A 20,264-nucleotide genomic window follows, 5' to 3' on the forward strand; every position below is an offset into this window, starting at 1 on the left:
AATGAATGAACAATGGAATAACTTCGAAAAATGTTAAACACAAGAGGACAGGAGAACCATTGCGCCGAAACTAGTAATTAGTAACAATGAAGTCCCCCCACAACAAAAAACCTGTACAAAAGAGTCTTTAAAAGCGGGGGGTTTGGGGGGCGGCACCCCCCCCAACCGCCTCTCCTAATTCCTGTACGTTTTAAGGTTCGACTTTGGGACGCAGCCTCTTTAACTCTTTAAGAAAACGAAGTTTTTTTCATATTATTTGATTATAAATCCATTTTTTAAAGTTATATAATCCACAAGCTTTCTTCTGTCGGCTTTGACATTTTTCGACATATAGTAGAAACGGCAGGTTTTAAGCGGCCTAATAGAACAAGAAGGAAACACATTGATTTTTTTGTTTTTTTTAACTTAATCTTGACAAATTTGCTATTTACAATGAAATAGGATTTATAATGAAATAATAAGTTTGAAACAAAAAACTACAATGTCTTACCTGGACACCTGGTCTCCACAGATGCCTCATATTAAGTCCCTCAAGATCAGCTAATAAAGTCCAAGATGAAATTGGTTTGCCCAGTCTCTCTGTAGCCTCTTCGCAGAGACGAAGCCCCTCTTCACATGTATGCAGAGTCTGGAGACATTCAAAATCCAAATTATTCAATTACAATGATAAATTGAGAATATTCAACAATGAAGCTATCAAAAATCAAATTACACTGCATCCATATTGTCGAGTTTTTTTTATGTTTTAATAGTGACTGAAATCTAAAAGTACGTGTCGATTAAAATCGCACTGTCGATTGTATTTGACCATAAATCGCATATAAATCGACATTGAATTATCAGCTAAAACGAAATGTCGAACAGCAACTTTAGTTTTTTCTTGCATTAGTCTCTTTCGTTTTTTTTATTGATACACAACGTTTCTTCATTTCTATGTTTTCACCAATATTTCTATATTTTCTTGAGTATTTTAGCCACTATTGTTTTTTATTGGTACTGAGACTGATAACAAATATAAACTGAAACTAATAACGAATAAATTTCCTTGTATAGTTTCTCAAGCTTAACCTTTTGAGAGATAAACCTAAGAAAATAAATTAGAAATCTTAACCTTTTGCTTCCTGTCGTATGATGGAAACTAAGGGAAGCATAAAAAAAGAAAAAAAAACGCTGAAGTTCCATTCAAACCTAGCAGAGTAAGTTGTGCTCAGTTGTTTTTGCAAATGCCTGGTAGATGGCGAGTTCCTGTATTCTCTTTGAACAAAGGTAACAAAATTACATATTGAGTATAAGGAACAAACCTTTTGTAACAAATTAAAGTTTTTGCATGAAAAACTTTAAAAAGGCATCAAAAATTTGTTTATGTTCATTTATGTTACGCTTTTATGAGTCAGACAAACATTTCAGAAGGTTCAAACCCCCTAACCTTTTAGACCATTTAGATGGAGGAAACTTTTTCCATCTTTTTTGTGAAGGCATGATAATTTTAAGTTTTGTATGGTCATTAATAGTTTAAATATCTGGAAAACGCAGCCATATGGTACAATAATAAAATATACTACATTTTAAACTAAAAATACAGACTAAAAAAAATATGAACGAAAATATAGAAGGCACTTAGACGTGACGAAAACGGCAAAACATTCTCTGAAAAGGCATGACGCTTTTTCCTGAAAATGGGGATACTACCACTTTTTAGACTGGGAAAACGATCTAGATAGGTTAAGACATTAGGAAAATTTGTCCCGCCACCGTACACTATTATTACATTTTTTTTTTTAATCTTCAGAAATATTTTAGGCGGACCAAAAAAAAAAATGGAAACGTTTTACAGCAAGCAAATGGCAAGTGAATATTAATCACGCCATTGCCATTTTTAAAAGTTGCGAGTTGAGTTTTGCACTCTTTTTTTTATTTTGTTTTTTTTTATTTTGTTTTCTTTTTTATTTTGCACTCTTTTTGCACAACTTTGCAATTGCTTCATTAAATAGCCGCCAAAACAGTATCTAGCTTTCTAATCAGAGAAGCCAGGCAAAGAAAAGAGTAAGTGGTTAGTACCCAAATAATAGTTATTCAATAATATAATACATATCTTGGGCCACTTTATTTTCATATTTAATACTATATATTTTATCATTCTACAGAGGTCGAAATTTTCATATTGAGTTTGGTTCTTTTTTCATCGCGACGCATGGCAAATGCCATTTATTACAAGCAACCTAGAATTAGAATAAGATCTTCCAGCCTCTATACTTGCCAAGTATGCAAAACGGAGGGGAGGAGGCAGCTTTTAAACTCTGCAAAAATTGCTCAAGAGGTTTTTTTGTTTGAATCGGGGTTTGGAAAGTATGTTTTTCTCTGGAGGGGGGGGGCTTGAAATGCTTGTACGTTTAAAATTAACTTCACTGAGCAAAGCTCTTTCCTCTGGAACTAAAACGTAAGACAAACAGAAATAAATTCCTATAAGGATTCAAACTTAAAACAGCACCTGATTAAAAATGAATAAGTTGTTTATTTTTTATTGACAGACTAGGCAAAAAGTAGAGCATAGATTATTACCATAATTTTGATTTTGTATACAATATAAGCTATTTCAGGATATATCATCGAACTATTTAATAATCTGTAGGTATTTCGCCAGACATGGATGTTTCATTTTGGGTATAGTTCAATAATAAAATCCAAAGCTCTCAGAATATTATTGAATCTATTAAACTGAACTCTAGTATTTTAAGCGATCTTCACGCGTCTTTTCCATTTTGTGTGGAAAAAAAGAAGGGTCAAATACCAAAATTGCCTATCATAGGCCATTTGAGCATTTGGGTATTTCCATAGGCTATGGAAAATCAAATGGCCATTCTGGAAAAAATTCCATTTGAATGGAGTCCGAACCATTTCTGAATTCTCAGTGAGATTCAAAGAGTTGGTTTTTATTAATCTCCGGTCTTTAGTTAATATTAATTTCATCAATTAGAAATTTAAAATTGTGACTGTCTAAAATATGTTTTTGAGAATAATCTGAGCAACGTATGGAATGAGCATGCCGAGGTAAGTATTGAGTGGCTGTAGTAAGTCCATTGGACAAGTAAGGCAAAGAAATTAGTAATCTACAATATTAGTTTTGTTTAAATAAAAACTCGTTGTATAAATAAAAAACTAAATATGATTATTATAGTTTTACCTTAATTTCCGAAAGCCACTATGCAATCCATTTTTTATTCTATTTTGATGGATCCCTTTACCTGCTTCTACTAAAAAAAAATATAAAAAAAAATATAAAATCAAAAAAAATTAAAAAAAAATTCCCAGAGGTAGGCTACTTCTCAGGAAATGATGTAAATCTCTAGCCCCTAGAATATAGGCTATAATTAAGTAAATACCTGTCACTCAAAACCAACAGAAATTAATTCAGATAAATTAAATTAATTCAGAACAGGGCAACAAATTGCTGCTTTTAATATGTTGCTTGTCAGGTAGAAATAAATGCATGTATTTTTGTTTATTCTTTATTTATACGTTTGATAATTTTATACAAGTGTCCTTTTCCCCAAATCCATCTGATCGAAATTTTGAGATAGCAGCCTCATTCAAAATAGTCTATAGATCATATAACAAGGCCTTCAGAGTTGAAACAACCCCTCAGAACCTGGAAGCAAGGGTTTACGTTATACCCCGGAGGCCTATATAGTTTTTATAGAAAGGTGGTTGTATAAACTTTAGAGGAGGCTCTTTTAACTGGAAATTGGAAGTTCTAATTCCCTTTTAAAAATAAGAAATATTGGGGGTTTATTCGGGTCCTCCAATCATGGGGGGTTCAATTCAGATTCATCCTAGTAAAAAAGAAGAAGAGAACACAAACAAAATGTCTAGTATACATTTAATTGTCCCATTCGAATAGGTATTCTGTTGTATGGTAGATAACAGGATACACAGATTGCTACAGCTAGTTCAAGAGAAGAAAAGCAAACGACAATAATAACGGTAAGAGAAAAAAATATATTAAAAAAATATATTAGAAAATATAAAGGCAAAATATATTACCAGCTTTAGAAGACCCTCTTCCCCCACCGATTTGACAAGTCCTTTCACATCCATTTGTCCTAAACAAAGCAAGTAAAGTGGGCGGCCATCTATAGGTAAATAAATCAAGCTGTATTAGGGTGTTTTCTAAAAGTGACAAGTTTGAAACACTTGAAAAAAAAAGTCAACAAGGGCTGAACCAAATATTCCTATTTTACTCACACCGATGTTAATTTACCCCTAAAAATAATTTTCTTAAAAAACCGCAAATTTATTTTAAAAACCTTTTTTTTCATTTTGACTCCATGACTAGAATATGATTTGTTCTACTTCATAGAAAATATAAACCGTTTTCCTTGGACATGGGCAGTTCCAAAAAACTTTGATAACTTTTTCTTTGTCCGTTACCCAAGCTTAAATATAAGTTCTACTTGTATGTATTTAACAAAATATTAATATATTTCACTAATTTAATATTTTTAACACGAATGACTTTAGAGCACACAGGCAGCAAATATAGACAAGTCACTTGAACTACGGGGAAAAAGCTGACCCCTTGAACCTTTAAAATACTGTGTCTCAGGAAAACGTTTACTTAAAACGAAAAATAGTTCATTTTTCCGTTCAGACGGTCGTAAAATACGTGGTTTCTACTTAAAACAAATTTTATTCACGATTATCTGATCCAAAACGCTTTGTTACTTTTTTAATATGAAATAATAAAATACGATATGATAAAAATATGTGAAAAAAAAACGACACTATATATTTTCATAATACTATATCCTAAGAAAACGTTCATTTTTTCCTTTTAAACGCTCGCAAAATATGTCGTTTCTCCTAAAACAAACTCCATTCTCTAATACCTGATCCAATACACTTTATTACATTTAGATATAATATAATACAGTTGAACGCAAGAGCCATTTGGTTCGTGGTTTCAGAAAGGGACAAAACAAGACAAAAACATAAAAAAAAACAATAACACAAAAACTAGGATCACCCAATGTATAGAATACTCTTTGGACACTTATCTCCCTTTATCTTTGCGATCCCTCATTCTCCCTAAACACCTCTTTAAAGTATTTTGTCCCCTAGACGTACTTCTCCATATTACCAACATAGCCTATGGAAAATCAAATGGCAATTATGGAAAAGATACTGTCCACGTAAAATATCCATCATTTGAACGTTCTCAGTTAACTTTAAAGAGTTGGTATTTATTAATATAGGGTCTTTGGTTAATATCATTTTCCTAAACTAGAAATTTAAAACTGTGATTGTTCAAAACATATTTTTGGGAATATGTTGAACCCTGGTTGGAACGAATATGCCGTGGTATGCTTTAGGATGACTGCGTTAAGTCCATTGCACAAGTAAGGCAGAGAAAACAATAACCTACTTACTTTGTTGCAACCTAAGTGTGATTGAAATGAAAAAATGATGATTTTTACAATATTTCCTTAATTTTTGAAAGCCCCAATAAAATCTTCTCTTTTTTGCAATTTTGATTAATCCCTTTACCTATTCTTGCTTCAAAACACCTCAATACCCACAACATCACAACAACTTTAACTACAAAAACAGTAAATATCTACCTTCTGAATTTTCAACATTAATTCCTTCTGGCCTTAATTTTATAAAATTCATCCCAAAAGTCCTTCAACTCCTTGCAATTGCAAATAATCTACTCTAAATCCTGATTATCTCATATGCAAGAGGAAAATATGGACAACTCCTTGACTTAAACAGCCTTCTTCAAACAAGTCCTTCTTTCTCAAATGGCATTGAAATAACCAACCCAATATCCTTCCAATATCATACATAAAAATTATAATATATAATATCTCTCTCTAAGGTCCCTCTAAGGCCTAGAAAAGCTAATAAAAGTTGTTATTTCTCACAAGCATATTTTCCAATTCAAATACGCATAATAAATGACTGGTCCGTTGTGCTGTAGTTCACTCTAAATCCTTCCTGAGCCTTTACCAATCTTTACCCCCATTCAAATCTTTTATTAAACCTACTCTACAAAATCTTTAGAAATGCTTACTTAGTGCATTCATTAATGAAATTAGCCTGTAATTTTCAAGATATCTTTTAGGAATGACACAAGCTAGTATTTATAATTGCTTTTTGAAAAATTTCAGGTTTATTTCAAATTTGCCCCTGTTCTTCAGGTTTACCGTTGTGGCCACTAGGTAGCCTCAATCTCAATGAAAAATGTCGTTTCTATCTGTATTTCTCAACGTCATCCCCATTTCCGTATTATTACCAGGATTCCATTTCTTCCCGGTGATACTATCTCTCTCACTCTATTTAAGGATTAATTTTAACAGCTTTTTCCGCAAAATAAGTTTTCCAAAGAAAATTAAAAAGCTGCATTAAGCCCAAAATGAGCAGAAGTAAAGTCAAATCATTTTCCAAGCGTAAATCTATCATAAATCACCATCAATAAATAAATGAAACCCAAAAGAAACAAAAATTACAACAAATAACCGAATTAAGCTAAAAATGAGCGGAAATTAACATGAGTAGGGCTGACATCCTTCATGCCTTCCGAAGACCAGAATATAATTTGCACTTTATTGAAAACTAAATACATTTAAATATTTTCACTTTTTTAAATTAATATTAGCATTAGTATATGCACATTAAACTGGCAATGCACATTCATTTGTTTTTTTGTTGTTTTTTTTGTTGTTTTTTTTCGGCACGCACGTTCACACACTGTAGGCTCTGATACGAGGATAGCGAAAAGCATCCTTTTTTCCTAGGCAAAACTATATGCAATTTACATAAATATATTATCATGCAAATAAGGAAAAATTTTCAATCCAAATAAGGAAAAATTCGGGAAACACACTCAATTTTAGCTTTACTAAAGCTTTACTGAAATTAAAAAGCCGATTTTACTTTAGTTGTTTTTATAAAAACTGAATTATTTTATTTTGTAAATGAATTAGTTTAAGTTTTAATTTGGTCCTTATTTTAAGCAGAAAAAAACTTCTTTTTATATTTAATTTCTCACCTTCTAGAGTTAGCGTCACTAGAGCTAGTGACAGTTCTTTAACAAGCTTTTCATGTTAGATTTCAGAAAAACAAAATAATTTCATATGCATAAACAGTACAAGTAACTGTCATGTAAAATTATGCAGTTTTAGTTCTTCAGCTATGTTTTTAAACGTTACTTTATAATATATATATATATATATATATATATATATATATATATATATATATATATATATATATATATATATATATATATATATATATATATATATATATATATATATATATATATTATATATATATATATATATATATATATATATATATATATACATATATATATATTATATAATTTTTATTTTACTTTTTAAATAAAATGAAAGTTTTCTTCTACAAATAAAAGTAAAAGTTACAATAAGACCTAGACAAACAGAAATTATCGAGAAAAATTATCGAGAGGGTTTTATCCAGGGGGGGGGGGGGTAAAGGGGTTCGAGCCAAGTGCCCCGAACTATTTGTCCAACTCGTAAAAACAAAATAAAAATCAATTTAAACAAATTTTAAATGCGTTTTTTGAAGCTTATAAGGAAATTAGTGAACTCAGTGAACAGCACAGTGAACACAAGCTAGGCGGATATTTCGACTATTTATGCAACAGCCGTTGTCAGTGAAATGGCGAGGAAGACTCTTTTAAAAAAAATTATGATTTTGCTTTAATTTTTTTTTTACTCTCTTACCGATGAAACTTGTGCAGAGTTTGTTTTCTTTTATTTATTTAAAACTGTCGAAAACAACGGATTAAAATCGTAAAAACCGTCAAAAATACACCGGTAGCCCATTCGTGGAATAGGTTGAAATAGGTGGAATAGGACAAAAAAGCAACAACAAAATACGGCCCAATATTGCTTCCTCAGCAAAATAAGACAAAATAAGCAAGAATATCGCTAATTTACAGCTTTTAACACTTCTTTTACAAGTTTTCATATTAGATTACAGATAAAACTACCTTGATTCTATCTCAAATGGGATAAATTAGACGAATCACTGGGTTAAACTATTGGAAAGTTAGATGAATCACTGGGCTGGCTTTGTTTAGCCGATATAAGTCAAAATAAGCATGAATGTCACTCTTGTGGAGCTAGTAAGAGTTCTTTTACAAGTTTTCATATTAGATTACAGATAAAACTACCTTGATTCTATCTCAAATGGGATAAATTAGACGAATCACTGGGTTAAACTACTGGATAGTTAGATGAATCACTGGGCTGGCTTTGTTTAGCCGATATAAGTCAAAATAAGCATGAATGTCACTCTTGTGGAGCTAGTAAGAGTTCTTTTACAAGTTTTCATATTAGATTACAGATAAAACTACCTTGATTCTATCTCAAATGGGATAAATTAGACGAATCACTGGGTTAAACTATTGGATAGTTAGATGAATCACTGGGCTGGCTTTGTTTAGCCGATATAAGTCAAAATAAGCATGAATGTCACTCTTGTGGAGCTATTAAGAGTTCTTTTACAAGTTTTCATATTAGATTACAGAAAAAACTAACTTGTTTCTATCTCAAATGGGAAAGCTTAGACGAGTCACTGGGTTGGCAAGGCAGAAAAAATATTGCTTGACCACCCTCTTCAGATATTGCTGAAGTTTAAACCATCGGAGGGAAATACAACAGCTTGCTATCAAGCATAAAATCTTTATAGCCCATTTGTCGGTTTGAAATTGTCCGGCATGTGAAATTTAATTTTTGTCACACCTAAGTTGCCTAGATATTATTTTTTTTATACAACGAGCTAGCTTTTGAAACAATTAAACAGTTGGATTTTTGTTCAGAGGGAAGGGGGTATAAAAAAAAAACTTTGAAAAGCACATTTTACGAGTCAGACAAACATTCCGAGGGGGGAAGGCCGACCACCTAAACCCTCCCCTGAATATGGCCTTAATTAAAATACAGTGAGTGATCTTACAGTTTTCCCAATTTTCCTGCGAAACTTGTCACAGGCATGCAACGTAGCGACTTGAATACGGCCTTAATTGAAATACAGTGAATTCAGCCTGAATACGGCCTTAATTGAAATACAGTGATCTTACAGTTTTCCCAATTTTTTTTGCAAAACTTGTCACAGGCATGCAACATAGCGACTTTTGACTTTTCACTACTGACATGTATTTTTTTGCTCCTGTCAATATTCCTTTGATTTAGTTTAATCGAACTCAAAACATATGAGGAACTGTTAAGATAGAAAGTTCAAGCTTACCTTAGAGTTTATGAAAATAAAAAGAGATACTAACACCATCTAATGTTAAAGCAAAATTAAAAATTAGTATATACAGACATTTACTGGCTTCTCCACCTTTTTGGTATAACGCAATCAATAATTATGAACGTGCAAAATACAGAAATAAAAAAAGCAGATGTAATATTTTCCAGAACTGGTATATCAGTGGTATCAATATATGATTACTGATCACCATTTGACGCATCAAAATAGCTATGAGAAGTGGCTATGTTCCAAAAATTATGAAAATTTTTCAAGACACTGGCTGATTTGTTCTGAATATTTGCCCATTTGTATAAAGTTGTTTGTCAAAAGGGTGTAACCACATGCTATGTAAGGTATAAATGATCTTTATCACAGATACCGAAAGAATTATGAGTTTCTTTCAACTATTTTTCAAATTAGATAGCTTACCTTTATCGGTGTGATGCCAGGAACCGGGAAAATATTCTTTTATCACCCTTGGTATCTGATATTCAGATAAGATCTTATCTACTTGATATTTCTTTCGCCACACCAAGGACTGCGATAGCATTTCTCTGGCCTTGTCGACAGCAAAATCCCTCGCACGAAGAAAACGAAGCAATGTCATGTCACTGGGTACCTAAAACAGAAAAAAAATTATATCAAGTTCATCAGACAATATGAATCTTCTAGTTTGAACTCTGTTTTTATATTAAAATTCACCTTATTCTTTTTGTCAAAGTAGATGAATAACCTATAATCCATATTAGACCGAGCTTTTTAAATAAGAGATTTTTATCATTAGACTTATAAAAATTCGTGTATCTTCCATGCAGCCCACCGAATTACTTTCATAGTTTGTTTTCTTCCTTCTTTTTTTTGCAGAAATTCATGTTTGACAATTGTTAGTGACTTTGTCAAATCTGTGACCAGTCTGGTTTAGGAAGTCTTCATCTTTTGCTAATGACATGCATAGAAATGGAACGTTAGTAATTTATTTTTCATTGGTAAACCACAAAGTATTTCTTAAGCCATACTACCCTGCCATTGGTAATTCATATTTGACAATTGTCAGTGGCTTTGTCAAATCTATTACTAGTCTGGTTTAGAAAGTTTTCATCTTTTGCTAATGACATGCATAGAGATAGAAAGTTAGTCATTTATTTTCCAATGATAAACCACAAAGTATTTTTTAAGCCAAACTGCCTTGCTATTGGTAATTCATATTTGACAATTGTCAGTGGCTTTGTCAAATCTATTACTAGTCTGTTTTAGAAAGTTTTCATCTTTTGCTAATGACATGCATAGAGATAGAAAGTTAGTAATTTATTTTTCAATGATAAACCACAAACTATTTTTTAAGCCACACTGCCTTGCCATTGGTAAATAAAATGAAATAAAACACATATTCACGAGTAAAAAGTTAAATGAAACAGCGAAAAAAATAACAGTATTGTTTTACCGAATATTTTTCTTCTTTTCTTTTTTGTTGGTAAAGAAAGCAGCTAGCTTCCGAGTCTGAAGTGGAAATATTTAAACTTTTTTTAGTATTTGGATATATACATTTTTGCTCGTTTTCGCCGTCTTAATTTATAGCCTAATCATCTTTTCATGTCCTTCTAATTATAATAAATTATACAAAATAAATATTTTGCTTACAAGGCTAAATAACCTGTAACAAAAAGAGAGATATGACGCCTAGTCACATATTTTTGGTGAATGGAAATATGTATTTTTCGGATTCTAGGGGGGATATATGATTTTTTTTAGTTTCATCAATAAGGGTCATAACTCATCCACCAATTTCCAATACAGAATAGGCTGAAATTTAACCCGTAAAGCTGGATTCTCATTTTCAGTCCACTTTTGGACAATATTTGGGGAAAAGGTGCATCAGGGAGGCTGGTTGTCCTCCGATTACTTTTGACTCTTAATAGGGGAACTAATTATCTATTTAGTATGTTGACAATAAAAGATACAGTGGATTGAACACAATTAACTCCATTGATTTCAACCGTAATCCATGTTTTGATAAAGTTCTGTTTCTGATTCTGTTTTTCCTTTTTAGAATTCACAAACATTTACCCCTTGCCAAAGAAAATTAAAATAACATGTAAGTAAGCAACATAAAAAGGTTTTAAACAATACGTATTGATTTTTTTTTATCCTTTTTTTTCCTTGCTACTCTCATTTAATGCAGTAACTGCATTAAATGACTATAAGTAACTTTGTAATGACTTTGTAATGATAAGTAATGACTGCATTAATTACTATAAGTAACTGCATATTGGTTAACTTGCAGTATCACAATGGATTGATCTCTGCTTGGCAAAACAAGTCCCGGAATTCAATCAAAGCTAACGTCGGCGAAGGGTTTGCTACCTGTCCCCAAAAAAGACACGGCAATTGAATCGGAGACAAGTGTCGACCTTCTAAGGACCATCAATGCCTCTTGATGATATATATCCCTACCTTTACCCTTTTTAAGGACGATTGCTAAATTATAAATTTAACAATATAATAAACTATTTTTTTCCGTACATGCGTTTCATTTTTCTAATTGTTACATTTATCCCTCTACTACCCCTACCCTATCACACACAAACACAGTAATAACACAAATTCAACGACATCTCTGGAAGAAACAGGCTCTCTACTATTTAATGCCTTTTATTTCCCTTTCCTTTCAGGATAATTACTTAACAATGTATTGACTTTATATTTGAATTGGCTTTAGAAAAGACTATATGTTCATATAAGGTGATCAGAACCAAGTTGGAAGATTGGGTCCCTACAGCTCGGTTTGAGCGGTGTCGAACTTAAAAATCTCAAAATTTGTCAGCCATAGAACATTTTGTTTTACTCGTATGGGAGGAAAAAATTTTTTATTTGCAATTCAATTGGTTTATTTGCTTTTCAGTTCGTCCCGACAACGCAAGTGAAAACAGCCCTTATGTGTTAATGCAATCAAACAATTCGTGGTAACGAACTGTAGTAAGGAGCGACCCGGCTCAATAGTAAACGAAACTCTAAAAAACAGAATTTTGATGCTAAAATATACATCAAAAGAATCAGATTTTCATGCTGATTTTAAATATATAAGTTTCATCAAATTTAGTCTTTGCAATCAAAAGTTACGAGCCTGAAAAAATTTGCCTTATTTTAGAAAATAGGGGAAAACATCCCCTAAAAGTCACAGAATCTTAACGAAAATCACACCATCGCATTCAGCGCTCTTTACGCTAAAGTTTGACTCTTTGCCACAATTCTGCTTTTTAAAACAATTAAAAGCTTTAGCGTAAAGAGTGAGGGATTGCGGAGGGGACAACCCATTTCATATACGGAGTAATTTCTGTTCGTTTTAAGTTTTAATGTCGCTCCTTACTTTCAGTTAAAAAAAACAGTTTTTTTTATGTAATACAAACAGAGATTAACTTGTTTTCTTATGATCCTGACCTTTCCTTTCTGCAATTCGGCGACCCAGGTGCGCAGTTGAATAAGTCTCGATTCTTGTAACGGTGTCAATTCACCAAGATATCTTTGGATATACTCTGCTTCAAGCTTGAATTGAGATTCTAGAAAAAAAAGCAAGGTTCCAGATAAAAGCTCTATACCGTCATGCCTAAACTAAAAGGGCAAATTCATTGAGTTTGTGGAATCATTTACTGAACCCCCGCCTAGCTTCTGACTTTTGGGATTGTTCAGGTTGGCGACTGGATTATGGCTTTTTAGTTTTTCTTTTTTTTTTTGAATTTTATTTGAACTTAATTAATTTAGTTTTGATAGCAGTCGATTTGGAGTGGAGTAACGCGAAATGGAAGTACCAGTGGGACGCCACACCCCAGCACACCCGCTAATTGTGTCACCTCATCAATTCATCAGCGAGGTGTTCTGCAGGAGGATGCCGTCCACCTTATCTCGCTGTAAATGCGATTTAAGGTATAAGGTACCTGACTATAATGATATTTAAAGAACTCAACCATACTGTTTGCTGTGATGTTTTATATATATATATATATATATATATATATATATATATATATATATATATATATATATATATATATATATATATATATATATATATATATATATATATATATATATATATATATATATATATATATATATATATATATATATATATATAATATGGCTAGGAAAATCTTGTTCAGGTCTTAAAAACTATTTTCCGGGATATCTATAGTCAAGCCTTTTTTTTTCCACTTCAACAATTATTTTTGATTATTTTCCATTGTAAGATGTATAAACACACTAAAACACCAAAATTTTATGCAAGTAAAGCAAGGAGTTCAAATTTTAAAATCTGCAAAATCAGCTTTATGTAAGAAAGATTGTCATGCTAAAAAGTTTTATTGCTGCTTTCAATACTTAAATTACACATTACTTAATTATTTAAATTACTTAATTCACTACATAAATTCACAATACTTAAATTGTGAACAACTGGTTCGTAATTTAAGTATTGTGAATACTTATTTATCCAAGTCTCTTTAACGTTTTGGCTGCTCTTTGCTGTGGCAAAGGCTTCGTTTCTTATAATTTTTCTTAATCTCTTGTCCTTTGTTCATTCTCTTTACTCATCGAATATTTTGAGAATTATGTTGTATAGTAGATTGTTCTCTTTGTTTATGTTTGTTTATTCGTAATTGATTGTTTTGCTTTTGTTCCGTGCGTTGTTTTTTCCTTTGTAAGATGTATTAACAAACAGAAACAAAAGCAAAAATTTTTTACGCTAACCACAACAACATAAAAAAATTCAAACTTCTAGATTAAGGAGACTAAGATGAAGTTGTTGTTGTAAATTCATTGATGAATAAATAAACTCCAACTCTCTGAACTCGTACTATTTTGAAAATCAGCTAGGCCATATCTTTATTAACCTTTCTGATACAAATTTGGACGAATACTATCAGAACCAGTGACTAATCAATGCATGCCATAATGGGATGAGTCCAGAATTCAGATGCTACCTGATTGGTCTCTCATTTCGACGTCACAAGGCAAAGTTTGCCTCAAAAAGGTAGATGAAGACGTGGCTTCTAGCGGGTGTTAATCCAGTAGGTAGTTTTCCCACAAGATGAGGTCAGCGCTATAAAAGGATTAATTAAGATACGCTGCAATATTTCCTCGCTAAAACCAGGAGAGTTGGAAAAATACTTAAAATTAAATTTTACTGCTTACGAAAGGCACCGAGAGCAAAATTAGTTTCTATTTAAAAATGGAAGATTGTATATACTTTCAACATTAAGTTTATTTTTAGTTGGGTGTTAAATTAACAAGATTCGTTTAATAAAAACAGCTTATATAATTTAAGCCTAGGACGCAAAAAAATTACGCTATATTTTACAATGTAACGTCAATAAATTACGAATGATTAAATATAATTATAAAAAAAGGAACATCACAGTACATTAAACGATTGGTACGGCATATCAGCAGCTCGATTTTATTCCTGCTTCGGGTAGGCAGAGGCCTTGTAAAATACTGTGGCAGCAACGAAAAATACTTCTGACTCGCGAGTACTCAGTGTCCAAACTTGAGGAAAAGTTCGTACCTGCACTCGCGGAGAGAGGAAATTTTAGCGACTCGAGAGCAGATTCATAAAAAAACATAGCCTGAACCTACTACAATTTTTGGAGCGCGTTTCTACACATTATCTATGGCAATACTGATATACTTTGTGTTGTGCACGTGAAAGCCCCAGACAGGACATACGTACTGGTGTCCTGACCACACATAGCATAGTTATGCTGGTCAGAGATCCAGATGCATTGTAGAAAAATCCAGGTACCGCAAAGTAACCAAACGATCTTAAGGCCTAATTTCCTTTCTTTAGTAGCTTTGCAATATGTGGGCAAAAGGAGCAATCTGAGCTAAAAGCTACATCGAGCATAACTGGGTACCATGGTTCGGGAGGGAGGAGATTAACCCTTCAGAGGGTTGAGCACCGTAACTTTTGCCTGAATGAACTGCAGAAAGACTTCGATCTTGTCAATAAGGCACTTCAACAGGTTGGATGAGTCACCAGCGTATTTAAAACTATCGTCAACTCCCGAAAACACGTATCTATAACCACTAACAACGGTAAGGCTGCAAGCTTGGAGCCTTGCAGTGCACCGCATGTTATTTCGGACCAATCTGAATCAGGAATCTCATGAGAAAAATACATAAGCACACTGATAACAGCCGCAAGGAAAGCCAATAACAAGCAGCGGCTTTTCTGCAGTCACCGCCTTTTAGTTTTTTGCAGCGGTAATATGACAGACTCAGTCAAACGCTTTTCAATAATCAGCTAATAATAAATCCACAATACTATTTCTTTGATCTAGCTAATCAGCTAAAAGCCGGAACAGTTTTACCAAATAGTGAGTGCTGTTTCTTTTCCGACAGCCGCACTGAAAGGGGTCAAGGGAAGAGCCAATTTGAGAAGGAGGATGAGCGATTCTGTCACTTTGGCTAATTTAAGAACAATCGATGTCGGCTACAGCTAGTTACATGGTTTTACAACTTCGACTGTGGTATAACTAGTGCGTACGCTTTCTTTCGTGCCAAGGGAAATCTTCGTTCCTTAAAAAACTGGATAATCACTGAGGTGAGGGTTTCGGCTATGGAAAATGCATTTTTAACCAGTAGTTTTACTGGTGGTTCTCCAGGATACGAAGCATTTTTCTTTTTCAGCTTCTGGATCTCCTTAAATGCTGAATATTCTGTCAAATCTGAAGAATCATTTCTGAAAGAAGACATTTCTTCGGACGAAGATTGTATGAGTGTTTCAATTTCACAGTTTTTGATGGGAGGGCAAGTGGTGCAGATTGAAGATTGTTTACTTCAGTAGATGTTACTATAGATCCATTATCAACATACGTCACAGAATCAATAATGAAGTTCTAATAATTATTTATTAGTTTATTGCCATAAACAACTACATATATATATATATATATATATATATATATATATATATATATATATATATATATATATATATATATATATATATATATATATATATATATATATATATATTTTATCAGAATATAATTTACCATGAAAGCTGTGCTTCAAATTTTGTACAGAAAACTACACAATTATTGGAATTAAGCCATATGACATTAATTCGTATTCGAATTCGTTTACTGAAATAGCTATCGTAGCAGTCAAAAATGAACGCTAAATTACGCTACTTTTACAATCAGAAAATGGTTACTTTTTCAATGCACTTAGGAAATATGGTACAAAGGAGTTTGCGAATCTTTTCGTACGGCACTTGATTGTTTCTAGTTTGTTGTAATGCCTAGTACGTCTGCTGATTGATGTGGATTGTGGAAGTATGGATCAGTCCTTCTCATTTGTTAATAGTGATTTCCCAAATTTCATTATTAGCTCATGTCTTCGATCGAATAAGGTCGGCGAATTCAAGAGTTCAAGATCACTTTCGTAGTTGCTGAAACTGGATCCGAGTATTATTTTAGTAGCGCGTTTTTGAACATCCTCTAGTTCAACTGCCATGTAAACTGAGTTCTGAGTTTGGGGACCACAAACGGAACAGCAATGCTCGAGCATAGGCCTAATATACGTAGTATACGCCATCAGGAGCTGACGATCATAGAAGCTTGAACTGCGCATACTTGTCAAACTTGGGATTGAGTAATGACCTGTGTTCACAATATTATTTACATGCAGCTTAAACTGGAATACTGGCTGATTTTCAGCCATTTCATTTCCATGGGATAAAAGATACTTAGTATCAGTAGACCATAAGCTTTACAACGCCTCAAATGTTTTCTTTGTGTGTCGGAGAATATCATAAAAAAGAGAAGCCCCAAATAACACTGTTTTGTATTATAAGGTCAACCTAACACATACACTTTAAATGAACGCGAGGGAAGAGATTTTTTTCTCTAGGAAAAGGAATCCATCCACAAATATATTCCTCGAAGCAAAAGTTCTGAACTTCACGTCCCTAAAGAAAACTCTCAATCACACCTGAATGGCTAAGAGCTTCGCATTTTATTAATCCAACCGAAAAAGCTAAACACCAAGTTAAAAGTTACAAAGAAAATAAGAAAAATTACTATATCTAACATCAGTGTTAAAAAGCCAGCTTCGATCCCATTGGTTGATTTTTTGACAAATTTTTAAAAACCAATTATATCATATCTTATAGATATGCCAGAGAATCCAAACATCCCCCTCTTTTTACCCGTTGCTGCTATTACAAATTTCACGCCAATAAAGTCCACTCGAAGGCAAATCCTGATGAGTTTCCATCTATTCTCGCCTTAATAATTAAAAATAGAGTTGCATTAATAGGACTTTAAATTTGTAGCAAATGATCAAAGAAAAATAATTTTTCGTTGAAGAAAGAAAGAGTTTGAAACTTTCAGCATAAAATATATCTTTGGTCGCTTGAATCGACAAAAAATCTTATGTTACAAATAACCACGATGGTGAAAAGCTAAAATAACATAAATTAATCTCCATTCGCAGAGCTGGACAAGAGCTCGAGCCAATACTTATCGCAAAACCTATTGTCACAAGAAAAAGATGAAAACTGAAATGTTTTGATGCTACCACGAAAAGTCATCCTCAGTAGTACTATCAATAGGGAAGTAAGAAAGCTGGATGAAAACACAATCAAAGAACACAGATAATATTAACGTACGGTGTTTTTGTACTTTTTTTTTACCGGCTTCGCGGCTCCGTCACAGGTAATGATACGCCGCTAGTCCTTGTAATAACCACGCTATTTATTTTTAAGGTGTTTATTAGACCTTCTCTTGAAAGCCTCAACAGAACAACTTTCTGGGATTGTCCCTACTGGGAGGCAATTCCATATGGCGACGGACTATCGACCGAAACTCATCTTCAAGCATTCTTGGCGGGATGTGCCTTGTACAAGGTAGTCCTGTCGATCTGTATTTGGCAAGTTGGTCAAAGAGCCTTTACTTTATCTGAATCAAGTTTTGATACCTCTTCAGATGGAGGGCAGTGCATGTATTTGTAAAACACCGACATTAAAGCCAAGTCAAATCGATTCCGGATCAACTGAAGTGGTTTGGCATCAGAATTGTTAGACATTACTGTGCAGACTCCTGGGTATTGGACACGTCGAAGAGGAGCGATGGGGCAATTTGAAGAGCTGGCAAATGACTCGTCGGGGAGGAGGCTTTTGTATTTTAGGATAACCCCTAGTTTCCGGGAGCAAGAGGATCGCACTTTGTTGAGGTGGTCAGATCAGGTAAGACCCGTAGAGAAATGAACTCCAAGAAGGCGTAGTGTGTCAACTCTTGATTGAAATTAAGAGCTCTTATGTTTTTGATGCACTGAAACTAATAAACAACTTATCTTCCCACACCTCCATTTTTTCAGGTGGGCCTGAAGCTCCAAATGGGGATTTCTGAGATCTTCGTACTTAGCGATGGAAATCATTGTCGCAACGTCATCAGCAAAGCGGTGAGGTTTTTTCACAAGGCTATCCCCTAGATCGTTTATGAACACCAGGAAAAGAGTCGGCCCATGAATACTTACTTGTGGTCCTCCGACTAAAACCGGACATTCTTTAGAAATGACGTCCATCAACGACGACCCTTACTGATGTCTGATGAAGGAAATCAACACGTACCTCATATAGACAACCATCAACTCCATAGGCTCTTCATTTGCATAGAAGGTCCTCGTGCCATACGTGATCGAAATCTTTTACGACGTCAAAGGAGAGAAGGCGAATGTCATGTCTCTGAAACAAAAGCTCACCATACTCTTGGCATTGCGCAATTAGACAGTCTAACGTTCCAAACAGTTCGTGGTGACTAACTGTGCATAAGATGAGATTTAACTCAGTGAGACATCCGATTATAAGTTTTAGATAGCTATATGACCCAGCATAGTTGAAAGGTCCAGTAACTTTGCCTTTGGGGAGTAAGGTTCCAAACAGTTCGTATAACTAACTGTGCGTAAGATTAGACTCGGCTCAGTGAGATACCCGATTACAATTTTTAGATGGCTATATGACTCAGAATAGTTGAAAGGTCCAATAACTTTGCCTTATGGAGTAACGTTCCAAACAGTTTGTATAATTAACTGTGCGTAAGATGAGACTCGGCTCAGTGAGACACCCGATTCCAATTTTTAGATGGCTATATGACTCAGAAAAGTTGAAAGGTCCAATAACTTTGCCTTTGGGGAGTAACGTTCCAAACGGTTCGTATAATTAACTGTGCGTAAGATGAGACTCGGCTCAGTGAGACACCCGATTACAATTTTTAGATGGTTATATGACTCAGAATAGTGGAAAGGTCCAATAACTTTGCCTTTAGAATAGTTGAAAGGTCCAATAACTTTGCCTTGTGGAGTAACGTTCCAAACAGTTCGTATAACTAACTGTGCGTAAGATGAGACTCGGCTCAGTGAGACACCCGATTACAATTTTTAGATGGCTATATGACTCAGAATAGTTGAAAGGTCCAATAACTTTGCCTTTGGGGAGTAACGTTCCAAACAGTTCGTATAGTTAACTGTGTGTAAGATGAGACTCGGCTCAGTGAGACACCCGGTTACAATTTTTAGACGGCTATATGACTCAGAATAGTTGAAAGTTCCAATAACTTTGCCTTTGGGGAGTAACGTTCCAAACAGTTCGTATAATTAACTGTGTGTAAGATGAGACTCGGCTCAGTGAGACACCCAGTTACAATTTTTAGATGGCTATATGACTCAGAATAGTTAAAAGGTCCAATAACTTTGCCTTTGGGGAGTAACGTTCCAAACAGTTCGTATAATTAACTGTGTGTAAAATGAGACTCGGCTCAGTGAGACACCCGGTTACAATTTTTAGATGGCTATATGACTCAGAATAGTTAAAAGGTCCAGTAACTTTGCCTTTGGGGAGTAAAGTTCCAAACAGTTCGTATAATTAACTGTGCGTAAGATGAGACTCGGCTCAGTGAGACACCCGA

General features: G+C 33.7%; 1 protein-coding gene across 2 annotated transcripts in view; it reads right to left on the reverse strand.

Moving 5' to 3' along the window:
• The window catches only part of LOC136033526 (SEC14-like protein 1), a 139,721-nt gene that overhangs the window by 61,471 nt on the left and 57,986 nt on the right, over nt 1-20,264 (reverse strand). For both annotated transcript variants that reach the window (XM_065714275.1, XM_065714272.1), the window contains exons 7-10: nt 12,739-12,857; nt 9,733-9,922; nt 4,042-4,130; nt 491-628 (exon numbers count right to left, since the gene is read on the reverse strand). In XM_065714275.1, coding sequence (XP_065570347.1) covers nt 491-628; nt 4,042-4,130; nt 9,733-9,922; nt 12,739-12,857 — 536 coding nt within the window. The remainder of the gene's footprint in view (nt 1-490; nt 629-4,041; nt 4,131-9,732; nt 9,923-12,738; nt 12,858-20,264) is intronic.

The sequence above is a fragment of the Artemia franciscana genome, chromosome 1, assembly GCF_032884065.1.
Source record: "Artemia franciscana chromosome 1, ASM3288406v1, whole genome shotgun sequence".
NCBI classification, from domain to species: domain Eukaryota; kingdom Metazoa; phylum Arthropoda; class Branchiopoda; order Anostraca; family Artemiidae; genus Artemia; species Artemia franciscana.